Raw genomic sequence first — 10,140 nt, 5'->3', positions numbered from 1 at the left:
GGCATGGTGGCGCATGCCTGTAGTCCCAGCTACTCGGGAGGCTGAGGCAGGAGGATCGCTTGAGCCCAGGAGTTTGAGGTTGCTGTGAGCTATGACGCCACAGCACTCTAGCCCAGGTAACAGAGTGAGACTCTGTCTCAAAAAAACAAACAAACAAACAAAACAAATAATTTTTGAAGATACATCGCTATGTGATTTTTGGTCATATAATTAAGGAATCAAAATAAATGAGTGGCACTGTAATATGTCTTCTGTTGCCAAACTAATAATAAGGAACACTGTTTAACTCACCTAGTAAGAAATACTGATCCAAAGATATATAAATGGAGGGAAAATCCCATCTCTCTCATCGAATGAAAGTAATTTCAGTAACTTAACATAAAAAGTAATTTTAACCAAAATTTATAATATTTGTTTTGATCAATTATATATGCTAATAAATGTGAAAACTCATCGTAGGAGAAATTTTTATACTTTGAGATTTAACAAAAAGCTTAAAACTCCAATTTATATAAATATTTTTATTGCTGATAAGTATGATAAACTTGCAAATATATATAATAAAAATAAATCATTTTATGATAAAATACTGTAGAGGAAGTACAACAAAGGAATTCAAGGAGGAAAGGGAAATAATATAAAATTTCTGTCTGTTAAAGAAGAGCTGTGAGTGAATAATGGTGGGTATGAAAAAGCAATGATACTTGTATTTCATTTAACACATTTAAAGCTGATGTAAACATTTTATTTTAAAATGTCAGTATTTATAACACTCCCCTTCAAAATTACATGCTTGGCAATTATAATGAAAAATTTAGATATCGACTTAAAAAATGTGTAAGATGATATATGAGTTTTCAATATTTTGGGAGAGAGTAGGTAAGTAAAAAAAGTTTTGAAGACACTGATATACCAAATATTTGAAAACAGTCAGTCTATTAATAAGGAATGATTAGTAAATAATGTTATATCTGACAATGAAATCTCCCCACACTATTTTAAAAAGTATTTCTATTATTCTAAATTTATCATAAAGATCACTGGTTTTCTGCTTTTGTTTTTAATCAGTAGGCTTTAAAATTCTGATCAATTCTGGTCAAAGTTATTGAAGTATACATCCTCATGAGGATGAAAAGCTAACCACCAATCTCTTACAGCATTTCCAGTTTTTAAGATTTCAAGCCAAGATCAAAATGGAATAAATGAAAAAACATAGGTTGTTTTGTCCTATAAATTAGAAGAAATAAATTATAGCAAGGTTGGAGACTTTCTGTTCACTACAATAACAAAGGGAAGTGATAATTTACTGAGTGATGTGTCTGTGTCTGATGCTGTGTTTTTTTTTTTTTTGAGACAGAGTCTCACTCTCTTGCCCAGGCTAGAGTGCCGTGGCGTCATCATAGCTCACAGCAACCTCAAACTCCTGGGCTCAAGCGATCCTTCTGCCTCAGCCTCCCGAGTAGCTGGGACTACAGGCACGCGCGACCATGCCCGGCTAATTTTTTTCTATATACTTTTAGCTGTCCAATTAATTTCTTTCTATTTTTAGTAGAGACGGGGTCTCGCTCTTGCCCAGGCTGGTTTCGAACTCCTGAGCTCAAACGATCCGCCCACCTCGGCCTCCCAAGAGTGCTAGGATTACAGGCGTGAGACACTGCGCCCACCAAACTCTTATTTTTAAGTCCATGCATTCCACTGAGAATAATTACAAACCTCCCCAAGACACAGTTCTCTAATGTTTTCTCATAGAATCTACTTATCTGCCTATTTATCTTTCTTTTAAATTTTTATTATAAAGGGATCTGATGCCATTTCAAATGTTTTCCTCAATTGTTTAAAACCCCCCAAAACTGTAAAATTCACACATCAAAAAAATAAATGCCTAGTTCTATCTATATCATTTTTTACTTGAGATAACTCATCTTGCTATTGACAGATACTTAAATAAGTCAATAATTCTATTAATTTTTCTCCTGTTAATAACAGGTTCCCTGTGGATGTGGAGGGGGCCTGCAAGGGATTAGGCCATCCGCGGGTTTAGCATCCACAAGGATCCTAGAACCAATTCCCAGCGGACACAGTGGACTTTAGAGATGACCCTCACTGACCACTTTGTCTCGGTCTCTTTTGTTTATTGTCCTGGAGTCTCGAAATTGGCTGCTCAACATCTCTACTCAGGTATCCAAAAGGTACCTTAAACTTACATGTCTGAAATAGAACTCTATTTCTGCTCCAAACCTTCTATTTTCTGAGTCTTCTCCTGAGCAGTAAATTCAACCTCCATTTTTCCAGTGTTTAGGCCAAAAATTGGACTGTCATCTCTGACTCACTTTTCTCTCATACTTTACCATCTAATCCATCAACAAATCTTGTTGGTGCTACGTTCAAAACTTCCAGAATATGACCAGTCATCTCTCTCTCCTGAACTACTGTGGTAGCCTCCTAGTTGTTATTCTCAGTCTCCACTCCTGCCCCTGCACAAAAGCCTAAGTCTTTTAAAAGAACATCACTCCTTGGCTTATGACCCTGCAATGGTCTCTCATCTAACTTAGAGAAAAAAACTCCAGTTGCTACTGTTGCTGAAGACACTTCACAATTCAGACCCATTCGCTGTGTGACCTCACCTCCTACTGCTCACCCGCTGGCCCACTCCACTCTTGCCACACTGCCTCAGTGACGCTGCAGGACAAGAACTGTTTTCAGCTCTACATGTAACAGTCCAATCCCAATTTCCCCCCGACTTGCCCCTTTGTTCCATTTGATTCTCTGCTTAAATGTTACTTTATCAGAGAGGCTGCATCCTTGTCCGACACTCTATTTCCCTTTTCCTGCATTGCATTTCTTCTTAGCATCTGCCACCACGTGAAATAATATTTACGCATTTCCTCATTGTCTGTATCTTCTGACAAGAATGTAGAGTCAATGAGAGAAGGGGCTTTGCTTGCTCACTGAGGTATCTTTAGTGTTGAGGCCAGTGCCCTGCACTTAGGAAGGGAGAAGCTTAGTAAATATTTGCTGAAGGAGTGAAAAAATGGCGTAGCTGAGAGGTGAGGAGTGGAGTTCAGGCTAACAATTACTTTCTTTCCTTGTTTTGGTGCATAGCAAATAATCTCCAGGAGGAGAAAACACTGCTGGTTAAGACAGCAGCAATTTCAAAGCAGAAACAAAAAGCACGGGGGAGGAACAAATAATTGAAGACTATGGTTACTACTCAGGGGTGGCAGAAGAGTCACCAGGAATGTTTGCAAAATACACAGGCCCAGGCATAACCACTGAAGAATCAGATTTAGGAAATGAAGGTGGAGGCCAGGAAACTGTATTTTTAAAAGTTACCCCAAGTGATTCTGATGTCCATCCCTGTTAAAACTACTTATTCAAAGAAGAGTGCAAAAGGCATGTGGTAAAGTACGCAGTAAATAAAATAACACGCTTTTTTTTTTTTTAAACCCACATACCTGACTGGGGACTCAAAAAAACTGTTGTGTTTTGTTTCTTTTTGTCTTCATGTAAAAGCACTGCCTAAAAAATGAAATACACTGGCTTACAAAATCGAAAGGAATAGCATCTGAAACAGCCTTAAAACCGAAACCGTATCCAAGGAGAGTTGAAGTTAGTTGTGTGGGTAGCGGAATTTTGCAAGTTAACTGAAAAGCAAGACACATAAGCTGCAATAGTTAAACAAGGCCCTGCCACCCAGTGCCCAGCAAACCTCACCACGCACTGCATGTGAGTGGCGCAGAGGAGCGCTAAGGGTTAGTCAGAAGGAAGGAGGGCCCGGGGCTGCCGGCACCTCGCTGGGGACCTGGCACAGAGGGGCGAGCACTCAGTAAGTGTCTCTTGAATAAAGAGATGACAGACAGGCTTCCTTCTCAGTTTTGCGCGAAGTTTACCTGAACAAATGTACCAGTTGGTCTCAAAGGGCTAGGTGATGAAGGGGATCCAAATACATAATCTGATTTAGTCATACCTAAAAAAGAAATCAGCACTTTTTTTTCCTACTTTCAATTGAAAGCAGTAGCTCTGTTTGCAAACTTTCACAGAAAGATTTTTTTGTTGGTATGATAGAAGCACCCTCAGGACGTTGTACAAACAAAAAATTAATATATTTGAAGAAATGAGAGGTAGGTGCATAATTTTTAGACAGGAAGAAGCTGATTGTGTTCAACTGCTACTGAAGGAAATTCACCATACTCTATCCCCACTCCTCCCTTCTGATTTCACTTCATAACATGAGGACTACTCACTTCGATGTGTGAATACTGCATTCTGAAGAAACTGCATTCCTAGATGTGTGCTCATCCTTAGGTCTGATAATCCCCCTGCCACCAGGGTATGCGCCCCCCATCTTTGATTTGCTGTTGCACCCTCGGACTGCCAGAATCACTGCTCTGTTTGGAGAGCTTCACTAGTAACAGTAGTAAACAACTTAAAACTTGTGGCTGGGCACGGTGGCTCACGCCTATAATCCTAGCACTCTGGGAAGCCGAGGCGGGTGGATCATTTGAGCTCAGGAGTTCAAAACTAGCCTGAGCAAGAGCGAGACTCCGCCTCTATACTAAAAATAGAAAGAAATTAGCCAAACAACTAAAAACAGAAAAAATTAGCCGGGCATGGTGGTGCATGCCTGTAGTCCCAGCTACCCGGGAGGCTGGGGCAGAAGGATTGCTTGAGCCCAGGAGTTTGAGGTTGCTGTGAGCTAGGCTGACGCCACGGCACTCTAGCCTGGGCAAGAGAGTGAGACTCTGTCTCAAAAAAAAAAAAAAACAAAAAACAAAACTTGCTACTAGCTAGAAAAAAGAAATCATCAAAGCTGGGGCAACTTCACCACTTTGTTGTACCCAAGAGAAACACAATGATAATCTATTTCATGCTATTAGTAAACACAGACCTTGAGTTCTTATGAAGAGCAGCCAGCAGCCTACAAAAATAATTTTGGTAAAATGATTTAAATTATATCTACATTATTTACACTTTCCTTATCTGTGAACTGGGGATATTAATGCCATCACATTTAACAGAGCTGTTGTGAAAATTAAATGAGATTATCCATGTAAAGTACTTAAAATAGTGCCTGACACACAGTAAAGGCTCAATGAATGTTAGCAATTGTTTTTACTTAAATTTCACTTAAACACATTTTCCTTTATTACCATAAAAGAAAATCATTTTATTCTGGTGTATGTCCCATGTGAGCTAGCCAAAGCTGTTTCGCCCATAAACATTTAAGTCCTATTTTAAAAATAATAGATAAAAATTTTAAAAATATATTTCTTTTTGTATAAAGCTCCTAAAAAAAAAAACAAAAACCAGGAATGGGCGATCTAAAAATCTTGTCTTGAAAAAGATAATACACTATTTTGGTGAATATGATAAAATAAAATGGGAGAAAGGTACTGTTGTTCCAAGAACTATAAACACCAGAGTATTTAAGGAAATTGCACAGAAGCGCCGACTCTTTTTTTTAATGCTATTCCCAAACACATACACCCTAAGGACAGCAACGAGGTTAACTACTTCAATTAGAAAAGGAAAAAATTACTCCCCAGGGTTTCTTTTCTATGCTTACCAAATTCCATCCACTTGCACAAATTTATTCTGAGAAACAAAGTGAGAATGTATAAATTGCTTTGTAAATTATAGCTTATTGTACACACACAAGGTACCCTTACGCATAATAGACTCTTGAAAAGGTGCCCACAAGAGACACTTCGCCCATTTAGTAAAAACGGCCAATTCACATCCAACGATTCAAGGGAGCAAGATTTGTGCATGATTTTGAACTACTGATAATATATATTTTCCTCATCATAAGAATGATCACGCTTACTTGTAGAAAATGAAAATAAAATCTAAAGAAAAAATCCTCCGTAATTCCCCTCCGCAGATATAACCAGTGTTAACCATGCAGCATGCTTCCTTCTGTTCCCTTTTCCACGCATGTGCCTGTGCGCATAGAGACAAAACTACGAGTGGCTCACTGTGAGCCTGCAAACACGGTCTAGTGTCCTCACTTAACCGGGGCTACTGCCTCCCCTGTTGGCTGGCCAGTGATTTGATTTCAAAAGTGCACATACTAAGTAGCAAAGCTTAAGTTGTAGCTCGTTTTCTGGTCACTGAGGCTATATCGTTCAGGCACTAGGGGTGATTAGACTTTCATTTCCTTGATAATCTTAGAAAAGCCCACCAAATGACTTTCATAAGACTCTAGATAAAGCCAGGAGTAAGTTTAAGATGTACAGAGGATCAGAATTAAAGGGGGAGGGGGATTTCACTTTCTTAAAAACAAAATCTCTTTTGAGTAAATATATTTGTTGAAGAAATGAACGTAACGAAAATACTAAATAATTCTAAAAAGGAGATTTCCCTTGCGATGTTAGTGCAAACATCAAGGTGTGATAGGTGTCCCTACCTGGAGAGCCTTTAAACTGTGGGCATTCCTTTTTAATATGCCCTTCTCTTCCACAAATAAAACAACGTTTTTCTCTTAAGTCTTTGTCATCCTGTCTCTTCCATTTTTCCACTGGTAGCCTGAGAATCTTCTCCCTCCCCAGGTCGACAGCTGCCCTCACTGGCTTGGCTTTCTGAGGTGTGCATTGCATGGGCTTATCTTCTTTTGTTAACACCTCCCTTTCTGTATACTTGTTTTGAACCTCTTTGTCCTCTTTGCTTCTTTTTTCTTTGTTCTCAGGGTATCTTTGGTTCAGGCCATCTTCCTGATCTCGCCGTCGCCTCACTCTGCAGAAGACATCATACTAGTAGGAAAAATCTTAATAGAAACCTAACACAATATTAAGCCAGCTCCAGAGTTAGGAGATAATCAGGAATGGAAGGCATCAAAGGGAAAAGCAAGAACTTAACAAACCAAAGTCCATCTTCTCTATTAAGAAGTTACTTCAGGGCTTAAGGGTGTAATTTTTCATTTTCAAAATCACTCTAGTACTATAAAACCAATTTTTGCAATTAGTGGGACTCCTTGGTTCAGTGAAAGTCAAATTGTCCTTGGAGTGGTTTTTTGAATAGCCTTTCTGGTGCATTAGCATTCTTTACTAGGCACTGGAAATTTGAGATGTGAAACTTTAAGTTCACAAAGGAACAATGGTTGTTACAAGGAGATTTGTGTTCTTAAATTATCAATATCATTTCTCCCTTGCTGTGTGTGATCACTGACCATTATTTGAATAACAAGAAAAAGCACTAAAAAAAGAGCTCCTCAAATTCCTTCTGGTGACTTAATTTGAGTAGCATGTTTTAAAATAAGAATATTATTGTACAGTTAAAAACACCACTATTACCGCCCCAAACAACATGTCTCAAGCAAGCAATCAAAAACATGCTCCTCTTTCCTCCCTACAAGCATCACCAGAAGAAAGGAGGGTGACCAAACTGACCTACTTGTAGCAATCACTAAGGCTTAGGCTGAGCACAAACGAAGGTCCTGCATTCTAGGAAACTGTTCATGAATATAAATCCCAACATGCTACATCTCAGTTATTGTACATTAGAAATGTAATTAAAATCCTGAAAAAACTCATTTCACTATTCACTGACTAAAAAGATTCTGAACTTCTCACTACTGTAAGAGAAAAGAATTTTAGTTTCTTCTTTTCTTCTTCTGTCCTTGTTGGAGAGGCTAATTAATGATTAGGGTCATGACCAAAACTAGGAAAGGGGATCAGGCCTACAAGACTGTCACCTGCACCCCTGAGTCAATCCTAGTCATCTGTACTTAAAGCCATGTTTTAAATCACTTCATTTTCTTAAAAAAACAAAAAACAACAAAACGTTTATCTGAAAAATGCTGGATTTCATACAAGCTTATTTTCTGTTACAATAGAACCTCATTTAAAAACTGGAGTAAGAAAATAAAAACGAAATCACCCCTTTGGAACATTTACTTACTTTCTCCTCATAGGACAGTCCTTCATGAAGTGCCCAATTTTCCCACAAATTCGACAACATCTATCATTTGGGGCCAGCTCTCCTTCAGTTAGCACATCTGGATCAAAAAAATACTCCTAGAAGAACAGAAATATATAAAAGCCTCAACTATTAAATGTAAAATCAAAATATATAACTAGACATTAAACAGTGATCTTACATATTAATGCTGACATACAATTATTTTCAACAAGTATTTATACCGCTTACTTCAAAACAAAATCTGAAACCATCAAGGTCTAATTCAGGATAATTTTATCTAAATCCATTTTTGTCATGCAGTTCAACCCTAATCCTAAAGGTTTAAGCACATTTTTAAATAATCACATTACAGCTCCCCTCGAGTCTGCTTCCCCCAGGACCTGTGAGAAAGTAAAGCCAGGTACAAAGGCTTTGTTTTCTCATAAAATGTAAAGGCTAACACCTAATGAATTGAGGAACATGATTTGCATTACACAGATTATATTGAGGAAAAGAAAAGAGTTATGTGTTGCTGCTTTGTTTTCGTGTGGCTTTTGACAGAAAAATAACAGAAGAAAGGAAAGATAATGGTTTGGCCTCTTTACTACTAAAATTAAAGTGGGGACCAGCAGCATTGGCACGACTTGGGAGCTTCTGGAAATGCGAAATCATGGGCTTCACCCCAGACCTGCCAAATCAGAGTCTGCTTTGTAACAAAATCACCAGGTGATTTGTTTAAACAAGTTTCAGAAGCACTGTCTGTAGGAGACTGTCACGGCAATATCCGGCAAAAAACAGATGTGCAGATGTCATCCAACACTGGATGTTTAATGAGTCTTCATTGCGGGGTGGGAGGGAATGAAGAGTTGTTGGTCAGAGGGAACAAAGTTTCAGACAGACAGGAAGAATCGATTTTGAGGTTTGCTGCACAACAGGGCAATTATGGTAAGAATGTATTATATATTTCAAAACAACTGAGAGAGTAAATACAAATGTCACACCACAAAAAATGGTAAGTAAACAAAGTGATGGATATGTTCATTGGCTTGATTTAATCATTCCACACTGTATGCATGTATTAAAACACATTGTTGGTCGGGCGCTGGTGGCTCGAGCCTGTAATCCCAGCACTTTGGGAAACTGAGGTAGGACGATTGTTTGAGGTCAGGAGTTTGAGACCAGCCTGAGCAAGAGCAAGATCCCCTCTCTACTAAAAATAGGAAATTAGCTGGAAAACTAACAATAGAGAAAATTAGCTGGGTGTGGTAGTGCACGTCTGTAGTCCCAGCTACTCGGGAGGCTGAGGCAGGAGGATCGCTCGAGCCCAGGAGTTTGAGGTTGCTGTGAGATAGGCTGTTGCCACAGCACTCTAGCCCAGGCAACACACTGAGACACGGTCCCAAAAAAAAAAAAACCCAAAAACCAAAAAAACCAGCACATTGTGCCACATTAATGTATACAACTGTTACTTGTCAATTTAAAATAATATTAATTAAAAAGTCTTTATTAAGGAAGTTGATGCAGAAAAAATGACTTTATTCTTAGCAAAATCATCTAGTCCCTAACCATTTTTGTCTCACTGAAATATATTTTCTATTAAATAACATTTTGGTTTGTTTTCAATAACTGTGGTTCCTTAGAAACCTGAGTATTGGGTTATATAAGAACAGACAGTTCTCTAGCACAGGCAGCATTGTCATTCTCCCAGTCCTGTTAAGAGGGTTTATTATTCCCTTGCAAGCAGAATGGAAAATGCAGATTCACATCAGGAGAGTGGAGGATGTGCATAGCTATGTATAAACTGAGCTTGGCTGAGGCCGGCATAAAGCTGAGTGCTAGCTGAACAGCAAAGCTACCTACAAAGGCTGGCACAGAGAATCAGGAATAAAAGGTATCAAAGAGAAAACCAAGAATTTAACAAATTTAAATTCACCTCTATTAAGAAGCTATCTGAGGGTTTAAGGGTGTAGTTTTTCTCTTTTTCATTTTCAAAGTTGCTTCAGTGCTGGTATTCATTTCCTTGGTATGTGTTACCCAAGGAAAAGAAGTAGCAGCAAAATTATTAATTTCCCCACCCTAAGTCTATCTCTCTCTGCTCTCCTGATAAAAAACCTCCACCCAGGGACATTTAAAAATGGTGGTGGTAGGCCGGGCGCGGTGGCTCACGCCTGTAATCCTAGCTCTCTGGGAGGCCGAGGTGGGCGGATTGTTTGAGCTCAGGAGTTCGAGACCAGCCTGAGC

The 10,140-nt window shown here is 38.8% G+C and overlaps 1 protein-coding gene across 1 annotated transcript in view; it reads right to left on the bottom strand.

Moving 5' to 3' along the window:
• Window positions 1–10,140, bottom strand: part of ZCCHC6 (zinc finger, CCHC domain containing 6) — a 67,227-nt gene that overhangs the window by 6,170 nt on the left and 50,917 nt on the right. Inside the window, exons 25-26 of the mRNA XM_012659387.1 lie at window positions 7,900–8,015; window positions 6,410–6,735 (exon numbers count right to left, since the gene is read on the bottom strand). Of these exons, the coding sequence (XP_012514841.1) occupies window positions 6,410–6,735; window positions 7,900–8,015 (442 nt within the window). The remainder of the gene's footprint in view (window positions 1–6,409; window positions 6,736–7,899; window positions 8,016–10,140) is intronic.

The sequence above is a fragment of the Propithecus coquereli genome, unplaced genomic scaffold (genome assembly GCF_000956105.1).
Source record: "Propithecus coquereli isolate 6110/MARCELLA unplaced genomic scaffold, Pcoq_1.0 Scaffold608, whole genome shotgun sequence".
Lineage (NCBI taxonomy): Eukaryota > Metazoa > Chordata > Mammalia > Primates > Indriidae > Propithecus > Propithecus coquereli.
This window is presented reverse-complemented; position numbering and strand designations above follow the sequence as displayed.